Here is a 16,392-nt window from a genome sequence, read left to right as displayed (position 1 = left end):
AAAATCTCTGAGTAGTTATCCTCATTGCCCACTGCTAGCCCGATCCTTTGTAACTTGATTCACTGAAACTCTGCTCCCCCGCAGCCACGCAGGATCATTGCAGTCAAATAAACACAAAAGTCAGCAAAGCTGGTAATCCAAATCCGATATACAAAAATAAATAAATAAATATAACTCATAATAACTCAAAAATTCAAATCAAATATCAACTTGTTATTAATTATATTAATCTTTATTTAATCCATTTAGTGTATTTAGAAAGGGCAGTTATCAACTAACATATTCAGCACAACATTAATTATAATATTACATAAATGGTAATATTCACAATTCAATGACATTCATCATAATCAAATCAAATAACATTTCATTGTTAATCATGTTTAAGTTCATTGTACTTAGTGGGAAGAGAACCATGGTAGACCCGGGAAACCCTGCCAGTCTACCCTATGACCCGGGAAAACCTGCCAGTGACAAACAAATCACATTAGCCATAATCAATTCACATCTTCCTAGCGTGCACACCTCTTCCCAAAGTTGCTACTAGTATCCTGGGAAACCCTGCCAGATACCACTTTGGGAAGAACGGATACAATCTTTTTCACATCAGTTTAACATCGGAGGCATAAAGCCCAAAAGTTGTGTTCATCACTTTGGGAGGTACCACCCCAAAGCTATCCTCCCACTATTAATTTATTACAATCACACACAATTAATTCAATCTTGTCACGATTCTCATAATTGTCAAATAGTTTTCATGATTTCCACATCAATTTAATCAAGAGTATAATTTCCAAATTCAATTTTTCAAGAAAATCATAATTTTCAAATCCATTATCCAAGAATATCATAATTTTCATATTCAACATATAAGAGAGTAAAACTCAAATCCAATCATTATATCATAATTTTTGAAATCAGAATTCAAAGAGTAAAATCCAAATCCAATCATCATATCATAATTCAAATATTCACATCTATTAGAGTAAAGCCAAAATCCAATTAATTTCTAGAGATTAAAATAATTTAATTTAAATACCCTAAGGGTTACATATAATATATGAAAACATCCTAAAAATTTCTAAGGATTAAGATTACATTCAACAAATTTAATATAAAACTATCTTACATTCACCTAGAGCATTACGTATACCAAATTTCACATAAAATATAATCTAAAAATATCTAGGGATTAGGATTACATCCAAGTTTTATATAAAAGAAATATCCTACAAATAGGATTACATAGACCAAAATTCATATCAATATAATCTATGACTCTCTAGGGATTAGGATTACCTGGTCTCCGTGTTTGGTGACTTCTACAATTTGGGGAAGAGTAGCGGTTCGTAACCAAAGAAAAATAATAATAAAAATAAAAATTTGAAGTGAGGAGAGAGAGTGTGTAGAGGAAAAGAAGAGTGGTGGAGAATTATTGAGGATTCAGAGTGAATTGGTTTGGTTAGGTTAGGCCTCTATTTATAGTTGAAGTTTTGGGCTCGGATATAGGTCTCGTGCAATTATTTCCTTATTCCTCACTGATGTATCTGGCTCAGATATTGGCTTCATACACTATTTTCTTTTTATTCTTAATTTCTTAGAATATAACTAACTTATTTGCTAACTCAAGGCTGACTCATGATTGACTCATCATATCTAATCAAATTACTAATTACCAATCAAACATTACCAATCAATCATTACCAATCGAACATTATTAATCAATCATTACCAATCAAACATTAATGCTTAAATCATCAATCAATTAATAATCCAATTAATTACAATTTATACATATTAATATTATTTTATTATAAATAATATTATTTTATTATAAATAATCTAGAGTATTACAAAGTATCAAAATTATTTTCCAATAGCACTCATATGGCACAAAATAATTTTATCTAAAAATAAAATTAATATTATACTTTGTTATCTGTCACCATAAAATTTATATATATATATTATTACTACTAATTTATAGTTTATTATTATTATTATATTATTATTATTATTTTATTAATAAAAATATAGGGTATTACATTCTACCCTCCTTAAAAGAAGTTTCTAGAAGGTATACCCAACATACTCTAGACTGATCATCTATGAAAGTTATAAACCAACGAGCACCAGAGATATTTTTTTCACGGGCCGGACCCTATATATCACTATGAATCAAGGTAAATGGAGAAGAATCATGATGGACTCTAGGAAGATAAGAAACACGAGAATGTTTTGCAAGCTGACAAATATCACAAGAAAAAGAACTGGGATTTTTATTGATAAATAAGTTTGGGAACAACTTCTGAAGATAAATGAAATTTGGGTGTCCTAACCGACGATGCCACAACAAAACATCATTACAATCATCAGACAAACATACCGAGTGGTTCACAAAATTTTTTTCTTCACAAGAATCTTTTTCAAAATAATAGAGTCCTTCCTCTCTAGCACTGCCAATCATCAGCCCCGAGTCCTAATCCTGGAAAACACAAGCATTGACAGAAAACTTGGCAACACAATGTAACTCAGAGTAAGTTTGCTGATAGAGATAAGGTTACAAGTAAGAGAGGGAACATGAAGGACTAAGTTCAAAGTAATGTGTTCATAAAGTTTAATGGATCTTTTTTCAGCAATAGTAGAGAAGCTGCCATCTGCTGTTCTTATTCGTGACTGTTGATAGTAAGGGGTATAAGAACAAAATAAGGTTGCATTACCTGTCATATGATCTGAAGCCCCTAAATCAAGAATCCAACGACTACTATTATCAACATGAGCTGTACCTTGTTGAGCAACATTGCTGGATGGAAATTTACTTTCAATCAAATTCGAAGCTAACGTATCCAATTCGAACACAGCAGCAAACTTGGAGTTTGATACAGAAACAACAGCAAAAGTGGAAATGTTTCGCGCCCAATAGTAGCAATAGTCACTCTCTAAGTTGTTTTTTTCTTGGATAGCCATAGTCCGAAATAAAAAAAGGTCTCTAATCACTGATTTGAGCCTTCAAACAGATAGGAAAGAGGGAGACAAGCCGAAAGAGACCTTTTCTATTAGGGATATTATTGTAATTATATTCTTTGCAATTTTATCTGTTAGAATAGGATGAGTTGTACATATTCTAGAACATTTCTTTTCTTGCCGAGCTGTCCATCTACAGCTCTATATATGTATTGTACAGTGCCTCCTTTTAATTAAGTCAGGAATATAATATTTTAGCTTTCTCTCTCTGCTCTTCTCGTCTTTTCTTCGATTCTCTCTGATGGTATCAAAGCAGATGGTGGCTGTGTGGGTACAAAAGTGGGGTCAAAACGATGCCAGCATGAGTGAACCTCATGTCCAATTTTATAACATAGTTGGCACTGCAAAATACTTCTTCCACGTCCTCTGCCTCTGTTTCCCCTTCCATTAGAGCGGCCTCTACCATGTCCAGCTAAATCAGATGCCCCCCTAAATATTGGGAGGCGTTGCTGCATGCTCTGTTCTGAAGACTGAAAAACAGGGGCAAACAGAGACTGGTTTGGGGCTGTGTTAGAGGGTTTAGAAGGAACAGATGCAGTAGGGTGTATTTTGGGTAATGAGTTGCATTAACAAATATTGAATCACTAAGCAAGGACTCTTGATGTTTAAGGAACCTAGACTCTTAAAACAGCAGCTCAACCCTCTGTTCTTGTTACTTCTATGGAGCCTACATCTGTTAAACAAGCTTTGGCCAGTCCTAAGTGGCTTGAGGCTATGCAAAATGAGCTTACTGCCTTACATGCCAATGCTACTTGGTCCCTAGTGTCTCTACCCCCTGGTAGAAAAGCAATAGGATGTAAATGGGTTTTTCTTATTAAAGAAAACCCAGATGGTTCTGTAAATAAATACAAAGCTCGTTTAGTAGCAAAGGGCTTTCATCAACAGCCTGGATTTGATTATGGTGAAACATTTTCTCCTGTTATAAAACCTATAACTGTCCGCATCATACTAACTCTTGCTCTTTCCTTTGGCTGGACTCTTAGGCAACTTGATGTAAATAATGCATTTCTCAATTGTGTTTTAGAGGAAGAGGTGTATATGCAACAACCTGGCTTTGAATCACATGACAAGACTGCTGTTTGTAGACTTCACAAAGCTCTCTATGGTCTTAAACAAGCACCACGGGCCTGGTTTGACAAACTTAAGGAGACTCTCTTCCAATTGGGGTTCAAGACCAGCTGGTGTGATCCTTCTCTATTTATTATTCGCACCACATCTCACTGCATTTATATTCTGGTTTATGTGGATGATGTCATTGTCACCGGTAATGATGCCAAATTTATTGAACAAATTATCTCCCATCTTCATTCTCGGTTTGCTCTTAGGGATCTTGGTGAGCTTGATTATTTTCGTGGGATTGAAGTTAAACGACTTTCTTCAGGTGCTCTTTTTCTTTCTCAATCAAAATATATTAAAGATCTTTTGGTCAAGACTAATATGGCTGATGCAAAAGGGATATCCACTCCCATGATTGGTGGCTGTAAACTGTCTCGTTATGGTGCTGATTACCACCCAGATTCTTATCAATATAGGTCTGTTGTTGGTGCTTTGCAATATGCAACTTTAACAAGACCAGAAATTAGCTTTGCTGTAAACAAAGCTTGTCAATTCATGAGTCAGCCTCTTGAGGAGCATTGGAAGCTTGTTAAAAGAATTCTTAGATATCTCAATGGAACCATTTCTTTTGGTCTTCTCCTTCATTCTGCTGATCCAGCCACTGCCATGCCTCTAACTTTATTCTGTGATGCAGATTGGGGAAGCGATCCAGATGATCGTAGATCAACATCCGGTGCTTGTATTTTTCTGGGTCCTAATTTGATTTCTTGGTGGTCGAAGAAACAAACTCTTGTAGCTCGTTCAAGTACCGAAGCAGAATACAGAAGTCTTGCCTTAATAGCCCTGAATTAATTTGGATTCAATCATTGTTGTGTGAACTACAAGTCCCTACTCAAGTGCCTCTTGTTTTCTGTGATAATCTAAGTACAGTTGCACTTTCTCATAACCCTGTTCTACACGCTAGAACTAAACATATGGAATTAGATATTTTCTTCCTCCGTGAAAAGGTCCTTGCTAAACAACTTCAAGTATCTTATGTTCCAGCCTATGACCAAATTGCTGACACCTTCACCAAGCCTCTCTCTACTGCCCGCTTTGCTGATATTAGAACCAAACTCATGGTTCTGGATTCCACACAACTCTCTCCACACATATGAGTTTGCAGGGGCATATTAGGGATATTATTGTAATTATATTCTTTGCAATTTTATCTGTTAGAATGGGATGAGCTGTACATATTCTAGAACATTTCTTTTCTTGCTGAGTTGTCCATCTACAGCTCTATATATGTATTGTACAGTGCCACCTTTTAATTAAGTCAGGAATATATTATTTTAGCTTTCTCTCTGCTCTTCTTGTCTTTTCTTCGATTCTCTCTGATCTTCGAACTGGAACAGAGCACTGCAGGGAGGTGCGTGGCTTGCACACACTGTATGGTGGCTGCGCGTAGGACGAACGCTCCGTCCTTTCTCTAGCGCGTTGGGGCGCGTGGCTCAGCAGAATCCGATGGTCCTTCTTGGAACTTGTAGATCGACTCCTTCTGTTTCGAATGGTGTGGGTCTTGGCCGGAAATGTCACCGAAAAAATTGTCCGGCGGCTGCTGACAGCGGTGGAAGGTTGGGATTTTGCCTTCTACAGTGATTGGTAGCCTTACTTTGCTCTTGGGACTTTGTAGGAAGGAAAAACAACCTTAATAATGGTTGGAGGTTGAGTTTTCCGGCGTTGTGCCGCCGGTTTGATGGTGGTTGTGGTGGCTGAGTTTTCTCATAACCAACCTGCTCTTGATACCATATTGTGAGATGTAAGACAAAAGGTTTTCTGATTTGATACTATTTGATTTTCACTGAAAAGGTATATTTATACATGAGAAAATGAGAAAAACGGAAACAAATTCAAATCCCTATTAAAAGGAAAAAAATAAATCTCTAATTAATAGGCTATAAATCAGGGATATAATTGCATCCCAAATAAAAACGGAAAGATTCTAATCTTGATTTTCTACAATATTTATAATTGTTTAAGATGTCAATACCAAAACGCCGTCATTTGGGAATAAATTCAAATAACATATCTACAGTAACTGCAAAAACATTTTTCCCTATATATAATCTAAAAACCTGTTGACGGATAAGTTTTTAACTACAATATAAAGTGCAATAACCTAACTCATTCAAAATTTAATCATTGAGTGAGTTTGTTTGTTGTTTTATTTTTATGCGTTTCTTGTTTTGGTTTCTATACATAATTTAATACTTATATGTAGGATGTGTAATTAGAAAAAATATCATCCAAATTTATTGTCATGTTATGATGGTGTTTTTTTATGACTTAGAAACCTTTATAACTTTTACTCTATGTCTGTTTTTTTATTATTTAATTACATTAGCATTTTTAACTTTTATGTTATATATATACATATATTTCTTTTAAATTTAAAACAAATCTATTATGAAATTATAGATTCAATCAGGTGTGTGTGAATCATCATACATTTTAGATTAATAATGATATCCCAAAACTTTGATGATCAACTAAAATTAATGTGTTTTGCATTTTAATTATACATATAACAAATTTTTTATTTGATAATTAATATTTAATAATGTATAATGTCATTATTAGAAGGCAATTAAGCAGAAGTAGGAATGCTTTAGATCTTTGCATAAAAGTTCCAATGATGAGAAATTGCAAAAATTTAGATTAGTGAGAAAAAATGCAAAGAAAGCAATCCCAGAAGCTAGAAGCAAGGTTTTTTCCGATTTGTATAAAAATCTTGGGAGCAAGGATGGTGAAAAAAGTATATATAAACTTGCAAAAATGCAGGATAAGAAAAGTAAAGACCTCACCCAAGTTAGATGCATCAAGGATGAAATTCAAAAACTTTTAGTCAGAGATAAAGATGTAAACGAAAGATGGATAAGCTACTTTAACAAGCTTTTTACTAGGGATGTAAAAGCAAGGAGGACTTGGAGGACGCTTATGATGATTTGAGTAGAAGATTTGTACACAGAATTAATACATATGAAGTTAATGAGGTTTTAAAGAGGATGGAGACTAATAAAGCTTTGGGACCCGATGGTGTCCCTATTGAAGTGCATTTGGATTTTTGTGTGACCGCAAAATTCCCCTTCAGCTAAAAGGAAAATTCTATAGAATAGTAGTAAGATTTGCAATGTTATATAGTGCTGAATGTTGGCCAGCACATAAGCCACATGAGCAGCAATGAGGATGTTAAGGTTGACGTGTGTTTATACGAGGATGAATACGATAAGAAATAAGGATGAGGGAATATAGATTGAGGTGGTTTGGGCACGTAATGAGAAGACCCTGGATGCTGCCGTAAGAACAAAAGTTTGTTACCAAGATCTCGACACAAAGAGAGGTAGAGGTAGACCAAAACTTACTTAGGGGAAGGTAGTAAAACAAGATTTAATGGAGTTAGATATAGATTGGCGGACGGTGTATCTTAGGACGGAATGGAGAAAAGATATAAGCATGGTAGAGGGTTAGACCCGTTGTTATTCTTATGTTCCAGATAGTTCCTTTTTAGTCCTTTTCCTTTTCATCTCCCCCATTCCTTATTTCCCCCCTTTTTCCTTTTATTTCTTTTCCCCTTCCCCTTCTTATTTCTTTTTTTCCCACCACCTATACCTCTTTTAGTTTTACTTATATATTTATATTTATATATATATATATATTATTTTATTTTTATTTTATCTATTTATTTTTTTACTTTTATTTCTATTCCTTTTCCTCTTTATCTCCCTTTCTTTCTGTCTTTCTTCCTTCTTTTCTCTTATTTCATTTCTTTTCAATCTTTTTGTCTTATTTATTTATTTATTTATGTGTTCTTCTTTTTCATTTTTTTCTCAAACTTTTCGTATCTTTCATTTGGGTTCATCTACCACTGACTTTTTGGGATAAAGGTGTTGTTGATGTTGATGATAATGTCATTAATTAATTTCAAAGAAATTTTTCTCATGTAATGATTAATAATTAGCATTGTCATTAATGATCCTAATGGAAATTTTACTAATATATATTGAATTTTTCTTTTCAGTTCAAATTTAATTCTTATAGTGCTGAAGATGATGACTATAAAGGATATGACTACAGTTTGCAAGGTCAACTCTCAGCTGTTCGCATTGTTTTCCTTTATAGATTTGTGCAAGAGGTATGCTCAAAAACTCGGTAAATTTGGAGTCAGAAATTAAAATTGGCACTTTTCTGCTTCTCATGTTGAAGCACTTTGGCTCTTGAGATATAGTTTCTCGTACTGTTTTGTATAGAATGTTTAATTTCAAATGGTCTCTAGGTTCATGTAGCATTTGACATATTTCTTTTTCTACGTGAAATAAAAATACACACACACATATATATATTACTATATCTTTTGATGTTTTACTTCTCCAGATAATGGTGTACTTTATGGAACTTGCCTCCCCTCATACTGAAGAAGCTATTAAACTTGTTGATAAAGTTGGAGGATTTGAATGGCTGATTCAGAAATATGAAATAGATGGAGCTACTGCTCTCAAGCTGGATCTTGCTCTTGACACTCCAATTATCATTGTTCCTAGGAATTCAATCAGCAAAGAGTTAGTGAATCCTCAAATCTTTTTGTTGAATGCAATAGCAATCTTTTTTTATGATGTACTTGGTATTTTTTAAGACTGTATAGTGTGAAAATCTAAGTATAGTAGGGCAAAAACTGTATTGCACGATCATTCACATAAGTAATTGTCCCCTTGAATTACAGTAAGCGTGATAATATGTGCTTGGGTATGCGTGGTGGTGTATGCTATAGTCCTGACAAATATGAGAGTTTCGGGTGGAAGAAGTGATGCAAGAAAGTTACTTATGTTTCTTTCCTTCCTATGGTTGCTTTTCATTTTGGTTGGATTACACAAATGGAATTTTGGGAGGACTTGTGGGCAGGGGCAGCTTCTTTAATGCACAGTGTTCAAGGGAACATTTGTTAATGGCTTGAGAATTCCTCACAGCCTCATTCATTTTTATATGGGATTTAAATAATTACAGAAAATACAAATCTGATCTAATCTAGTCAAATCAATCCCTAATTAATTACCAAATATACAATCAGATAAATATGAGATGTGTTTCCTTAATTTGAAGATACTATTTAACATGCAGGATAGAGGAAGTCAAAAGATTTGAAAGATCAAAATTGTTTTCTTGGGAGAATTAGGAGTGGTTATTAGGGGTTTGAATATCCATATCAATTTGGTGATGTTATTTTCTGTTTTTTAATAATAGACAGATTCTTTAAAACTTTAATAATAATGTGTTCTTTTAATTACATATTTTAAAGGAAAAAATAGTATTTGTGTGCATAGAGGCAGAAAAAATAGTATTAGTTTACATATTTTAATTACATATTGAGGCAAGTTATATCCCTGTTTTTTCTTAGGGTCTGTCTTTAGATTTCCATCAATCTCCTTTCTCTTTGTTAGAGAATAATATAAATCATTAAAAAAGCCCTCACCCAACACCTTAAAGTTTTGGGTTGAGATGGTTCTTTACATGGTATCAGAGATTCGGTGACCACGAGGTCACAAATTCGATCCTCACCACCCCCCACTTTCGAGTGGAATTAAAATAAGCACAATGTAAAACCAAAAATATTGGGCCTGTGCAATATCCACACTTCAAACCCAAAGGGCTCTTGTGTGAGGCGGTGTGTTAGAGAATAATATAAATCATTAAAATGACCCTCACCCAACACTTTAAGGTTTTGTGTTGAGATGGTTCTTTACACTCTTTACTCTTTCTTTATAATAAAATTTTTAGTGTTTACTATGTTAAGGGCCAACTCTCCTAAATGCTCAGTCCGATAGGTGAATGATCATGAATGGTTTTTAATATTTAATATCTAACATGCACCCTCACATATAAGATTCTTTTGGCTTGAAGCGTAAAAAATACACATAGTTCCTCTTCCTTATGCTAAATTTCAACTTTTATTTAAAAGATTGGGGATGGCAAGGATTGAACCATCACCGCTTAGTCATAGAGACTCTAAGTCCTTGCTACACACAAACTCTCCTAAAAGCTTAAGTTGTTATGAGAAAGATCACGAGTGGCTTTTATATCCTACATTATAAAAATGTCTTAATCTTATTGTTTTTTTGATTTCCAGTTATATACAACTTGATCTGGGCAAGCTACAGATTAAAAATGAATTCAGTTGGCATGGATCTCGAGAAGAAGATCCATCAGCTGTGCATATTGATCTTCTTCATGCTCAGGTACATGTTTCTTGTTATATGGGCTGTCGCAATTAAATCCTTGATATCTTCCTGACTGCAAATGAATTGCAGATTCTGGGTATTAACATGTCTGTTGGAATTGATGGTTGTCTTGGAAAACCAATGATACGGGAAGGTCAAGGACTTGATATATTTGTTCGTCGAAGCTTGAGGGATGTTTTCCGAAAAGTCCCGACATTTTCCCTTGAAGTGAAGGTAACTCCAGACCTTTATGTCTAAGATCCCCCCCCCCCCCCCCCCCCCCCCCTTTTTCTTTTCTCTGTCTCTCTCTCTCTCCCTTTCTTAAAATTGTGTAAAACTGTACCATTATTTCGGGATTCTATATGAACTAATAACCATGGTGAAATATCAAAATCTTCACCGTACTTTTTTACCAAACGGATAGAGTTGGAGGCAAAATTGTTTTTCTTACTTTATCTGGCCTAAGGCTCTGAATTTTATTGAAAAAAGAGGTTTCAAGCTCTGAGCGCATAACCGAGGTTTGTAAGTATCCGACCATAATACATCTGCAAATATGAAAGTCTTGTGAATCTCTTAACCTCACAGCGGTTTCGTATCATAAGTAGTTGTAAATTGATATGCTTTAATTCTTGTATTTCATTCCAGAAAAGACACCAAATTCTTCAGTTAATTTTATGATTTCTTGAGCAGGTGGATCTATTGCATGGTGTAATGTCTGACAAAGAATATAAGGTGATTTTGGATTGTACATACATGAATTTATCAGAACAGCCAAGGCTTCCAGCTAGCTTTCGTGGTGGAAAATCTGGTTCGAAGGATACTATTAGGCTTCTGGTTGATAAGGTTAACCTGAACAGTCAACTTCTGTTGTCACAAACAGTTACAATTATAACTGTTGTGGTGAACCATGCCTTGCTGGAGCTTTGTAATGGCACTGACGGGGAGTCTCCACTGGCTCATATTGCGGTGATTGTTTTTATTTTAAGCATATGATTCAGATATCTGTATGTACACTTGAATTTGTTTGCATGACGTTTCCTCAGTGTTTTGATATTATTTCAACCTCATAAAAAATTTTGCTTTCAGCTTGATATGTCTGATTGGAATGTGCTTGTCTTTCATTCCCATTTACTTTGTGCGTTATTTTTGCAGCTGGAAAGTCTTTGGGTTTCATATCGTATGACTTCTTTGTCAGAGACAGACCTCTTTGTGACAATTCCAAAATTCTCTATACTAGATGTTCGTCCTGATACGAAACCTGAAATGCGTCTGATGCTAGGATCATCTACTGATGCTTCCAAACAAGCAGTTACTGGGAAAGTTCCCTTATCATTTAAACTGGGTAGCTTAAGGAGGACTATGAGTGAAGCTGTAATTGATGATATGCCCATTTCAACAATGTTCTTGATGGACTGCAGGTGGCGGATGTCATCCCAATCATTTGTGATTCGTGTGCAGCAACCACGACTCCTTGTTGTGCCAGATTTTCTTCTTGCTGTGGCTGAGTTTTTTGTGCCTGCTCTGGGAGCACTAACTGGAAGAGAGGAAACAACGGATCCAAAGAATGATCCTATTAGCCGAAACAGTAGCATAGTGTTGATGGAATCAGTTTACATGCAGAAAGATGATGTGGTGCAGCTCTCTCCATCTAAACAGTTAGTGGCAGATTGTGTAGGCATTGATGAATACACATATGATGGTTGTGGAAAGGTTATTTGTTTATCTGTTGAAACAGATGCAAAGGAAGTCCGCAGCACAAGGTTTAGACCAATTATAGTCCTTGGACATGGTAAAAGATTGCGATTTGTTAATGTAAAAATTGAGGTAATATGCTTCCTGTTAATCTGTAAGTTGTTTTCCTATTTCCTGTTTATATTTGAGAGGTAGAAATTCCTCCTTAAAGCACCTTTATGAATCCAAAGCTTCCTCAATATGCATAATAACCAATGATAATTTGCAAAATTTTGTCCCTCAAATGCCTTTTCTCTCCTACAGCATTTAATATTCTTGTTTGGAAACAGAAATTCATTTATTCTTGTGCTGTCTGGTAGCCACTTCGGTTAAGAGTAGGCATTTATAATTTATGGCGAATCTTGTGTCCGCACAAAATTTGGAACAATTTTTATTGAATAATGTCTGTAGTTTTCCTAGAACTTAGGAGATAGTGCTTTATGGTAGTGTGCCATTTCGGCTGTTTTTAGTGTATTTCAATGGAGAGCAATGCCTCTGGCTTTTAAGAACTCATCTTTGTCCTTTGATATGTTGTTAGGTAAGGTTGTTTTTTGGTTTGTCTTTGGAGCTTAGGCAACAATTTCTCTGTTGTGTAATGAGTGAGCTTGTTTGTCCATATATATTCTGAGAAATATGCACAGAAATAGGATGGCTTTATTGTATCACTGAGTAATTTTGTTTATTTCTGCCCCTTTTTTTTTTGTCACCTGTTAAGGAGAATCTCTTGTCTCTGTTCAAATATGGAAAGAGAACTATATTCAGATTTTCTGTTATATGAGAATTGCTAAACGGCATTTATTGCCCTCTTTTCCCCAGATTAGCTTCTAGTAGAAAGCTTATTTCTTTGTTATTTAATTATCAGAATGGTTTTCTTCTAAGGAAGTATACGCACCTGAGTAATGACAGCAGCTACTCAATCTCTATAGAAGATGGGGTTGACATTGTGGTTCCAGGCAATTTGTCATCTGGTGATGAGGAAAGCCTTGACAACATGAATCAAACATTGGACACTTCTATATATTCTCAAAGTGAATCAAATGAAGCTCGAAGTTTTACCTTTGAAACCCAGGTAGATGATAATGTGGTTTCTTTATTGGTAATTCATCGTGAGTGGCTTACTTTGCTCAATTGACTCTTTTTTTTCTTGTTTATGGCTCTAAGAGAATTTCTTATTCTTTGCCCCCGTTCCGCTTTCTTTCTCTATAATAATTTTTTTATTTTTTTGTTTTAAAAAAAAGAGACGAAGTTGCCAACATTTAACCAAGACCATTGGAAAGCCTCCTTGTACTTTTGGATATAATAATGTAACTATTGTTTTGTCACTATTTTCTGAATACATTGGCAACGGCATACGCATCTCTATTTGCACCGAGCAAATTTTTTGATACTAGGTGAACTGCTAAAATGTTTTATTGATTTAGTTTAGGTAGTTGCATTGTGCTATGTTTACTATATTTTTCACTTTTCAAAAGAAGAAGAAAAGAGCTATAGATGTTTGTCTGACTTTTATTCATGGAAAAAACTACCCACCCCCTGATGAGGTGAATCTTTCATTTTATTCTATGTTGTTTTTTTCTTTTTGGTGGTCTTCTGTCTGATGGCTATTGTACTTTGGTGTTAGGTTGTTTCTTCCGAGTTCACGTTCTATGATGGTACGAAGTCATTTCTTGATGATTCATCTTATGGCGAGAAGCTTATTCGTGCAAAGTTGGACCTGAGCTTCATGTGAGATATCTTAGGAGACAGCATTAAATTTTCTTGGGAAAATTATGGTTTAGGAATTCTTGGCTGAAGTATTCTCAGTTTTGGATTAATTAACCAAAGTGGTGAATTATGTCAGTATAGGGTTAGCCCATTAACCAAAAACCACTCTTTAGGCATTGTGAATCACTTATTAATTGTTCCTCAATTGGAGTTATTTTTTTGCCAAGAATCCTAAATTATAATTCCCCCAATTTTCTTTGTTTTAAACAGTCAATATCTGCTCAACGGAGCAAAACAATGTTCAATTTCTCTTATTTCCCTTCATGCATTCTTTCTTTATTAAAAAAAAAAAAAAAGTGAAAGAGTTTTGCAGACTAACATTTGACCTGTAATTTTCTTCTGTCTATTTGAATAGGTATGCCTCCACAGAAAAAGACACTTGGATCAAAGCCCTGGTGAAGGATTTTACTGTTGAGGCTGGTTCTGGACTTATCATTCTAGATCCAGTGGATATATCAGGAGGATATACTTCTGTGAAAGACAAAAAAAATATATCATTGCTATCAACGGACATTTGTATTCATCTTTCACTAAGTGCTGTTTCTCTTATACTAAATCTTCAAAGTCAGGCATCTGCTGCATTAAATTTTGGAAATGCATCTCCCCTTATTCAATGCACCAACTTTGACCAAATCTGGGTGTCTGAGAAAGGTTTCTTGCTAATTATGGGGAATAACCTGCTCACAAATTTTCTCATTTATTTTTATATATTCAATTTATCAACTTGAACGTTATATATTGTGCACCATATAGCTGAGAGAATGTTGAACTCTTTAGTCTTCTCTACTTTGCAGAGACTGGTCCCAAAAGCAATATTACCTTTTGGAGGCCTCGAGCTCCTGCAAACTATGTTGTATTAGGAGATTGTGTGACATCAAGGTATCCTCTCTTTTTTTATGTCTACCTTGTTTGCATTCTAATCTTCTATAATTCACTCTCTTGATCATGCCAAAGAAATCTACGATAGGAGTATACAACTTGGTCAACAGTGAAGGTCGGATCAGGAAAAAATATCATGATCATTTAAGATGATGACTTATCCTATCTGTAGCATCGTACTTGTCATGAACCAGCATTCTCAAAAGCTTACTCTATTAGATGAAGATACAAATGATTTTATATTATATCTCTAACACCTCCCTCATGCCAAAAACCCTTTATGGATTGAAGTATGAACAATGCAAAGGCCCATCATGCCAAGAGACCTTTTAGGAATTGAACCATGGATAATAAATGGGCCTATTTTTCTTGTTCTGAAAATAAACTTTTTATTAGAAGAATGAAGGCGGTAAGAATAGAACTCTCAACCGATCAGTATTGATACCATATCATGAATCAACTCTCCCAAAAACCTAAGTTGTTAGGTGAAGATATTATATACCTCTAATAGTACTCTTCTTTTGTTAACGAAGTCAAAAGAGAAGAAAAAGGTCAGCATAGAGACAATGCCATGATTACAATGGTAAAATTCCGCTCCAACCTCCCTTCCCTTCTCTAAACTGTTATTATTAGTATCCCAAAATGCTAAAGATCATTTTTAGGAATGCAAGAAACGGAAAATACAGATTGCTTGCACATTACGATGGATCTATAGATATGAGGATCTGAGATGTGATCAGCCACATGTCTTGATTGCTTGCACCCTGCAGGCATAGGGGTCGAAATACCCTTAGCATCCACCATGTGGGCTCTAGTAAGTAGGTCACTAGTATACTTGGACTGAGATAACAAAATAGATCTAGTAGGAAGGTGCTTGACCTCACCACTAAGGAAATAGTCATAAGTTTGAGAACAAAGATGAGTTGAACTTAGTGATAAGCTACTGGATCAACTGAGGATCATTGCTAGTGACATCAATATTATCAACATACACAAGAATATGGATATAGTTAGAAGATAGGCGATTGTTGAATAAGGTTGGTTCACATTTGCTAGATCTGAATCCAAAACTAAGAAAAGTCTGTCCATCTTGATGTAAATATAACCAAAAATCAAGATTTACATCACACTTGGCTTCACTACTCATGTACATACAATTATGACAAAATATACAACTCATCAGTTATGATAGATAATGGTCCTATCATGCCACTTCATCAGAATGGGCCATAATCCAAAAACATAAGATCTCATGCATTAAGTAGGCTTCTTGCCCTGAGAAGTCCTAACTTCTTCACTTAGAGCACCTAAAACATAATCCCCAAACAGGGTGAGATAACAATCTCAGTAAACTCTGGATCCTTGGAGGATTCCTTTACCCTTGAGTTCATTTCCCGCAAGAAGGATTAGTATACATGGCATAACAAGCATCATATAAACAGAGGAAACACATAATTGATTTAACTTGTGCACCCAGTATACTAGGACTACTCCAATGAGTCGTACCTCACAGCTAGTGTTCGTATGGAACTTCCAAGAGAAGTCCATATCCATGTTCAAAAGGTCAAAGAACTAAATAATCAATTCATCAATATAAGAATTCAATTTTACGTTAGCCCGTACACTAACCATAAATCTAGCCCTTAGTGCTTGTTCATTGGTCCGTACACCATTGCACAACAACTCT

General features: G+C 35.0%; 1 protein-coding gene across 2 annotated transcripts in view; it reads left to right on the top strand.

Moving 5' to 3' along the window:
• LOC133304277 (uncharacterized) overlaps positions 1–16,392 on the top strand; it is an 87,773-nt gene that overhangs the window by 45,656 nt on the left and 25,725 nt on the right. For both annotated transcript variants that reach the window (XM_061504286.1, XM_061504285.1), the window contains exons 29-38: positions 8,141–8,254; positions 8,494–8,678; positions 10,241–10,349; positions 10,422–10,565; positions 11,022–11,297; positions 11,484–12,155; positions 12,925–13,131; positions 13,684–13,787; positions 14,182–14,477; positions 14,621–14,705. In XM_061504286.1, coding sequence (XP_061360270.1) covers positions 8,141–8,254; positions 8,494–8,678; positions 10,241–10,349; positions 10,422–10,565; positions 11,022–11,297; positions 11,484–12,155; positions 12,925–13,131; positions 13,684–13,787; positions 14,182–14,477; positions 14,621–14,705 — 2,192 coding nt within the window. The remainder of the gene's footprint in view (positions 1–8,140; positions 8,255–8,493; positions 8,679–10,240; positions 10,350–10,421; positions 10,566–11,021; positions 11,298–11,483; positions 12,156–12,924; positions 13,132–13,683; positions 13,788–14,181; positions 14,478–14,620; positions 14,706–16,392) is intronic.

This window comes from Gastrolobium bilobum, unplaced genomic scaffold (genome assembly GCF_033153095.1).
Source record: "Gastrolobium bilobum isolate Gb01-03AN ecotype WA unplaced genomic scaffold, APGP_CSIRO_Gbil_v1 utg15463, whole genome shotgun sequence".
NCBI lineage: Eukaryota > Viridiplantae > Streptophyta > Magnoliopsida > Fabales > Fabaceae > Gastrolobium > Gastrolobium bilobum.
The sequence above is the reverse complement of the archived record's forward strand: the minus strand, read 5'-3'. Positions and strand labels throughout refer to the sequence as shown.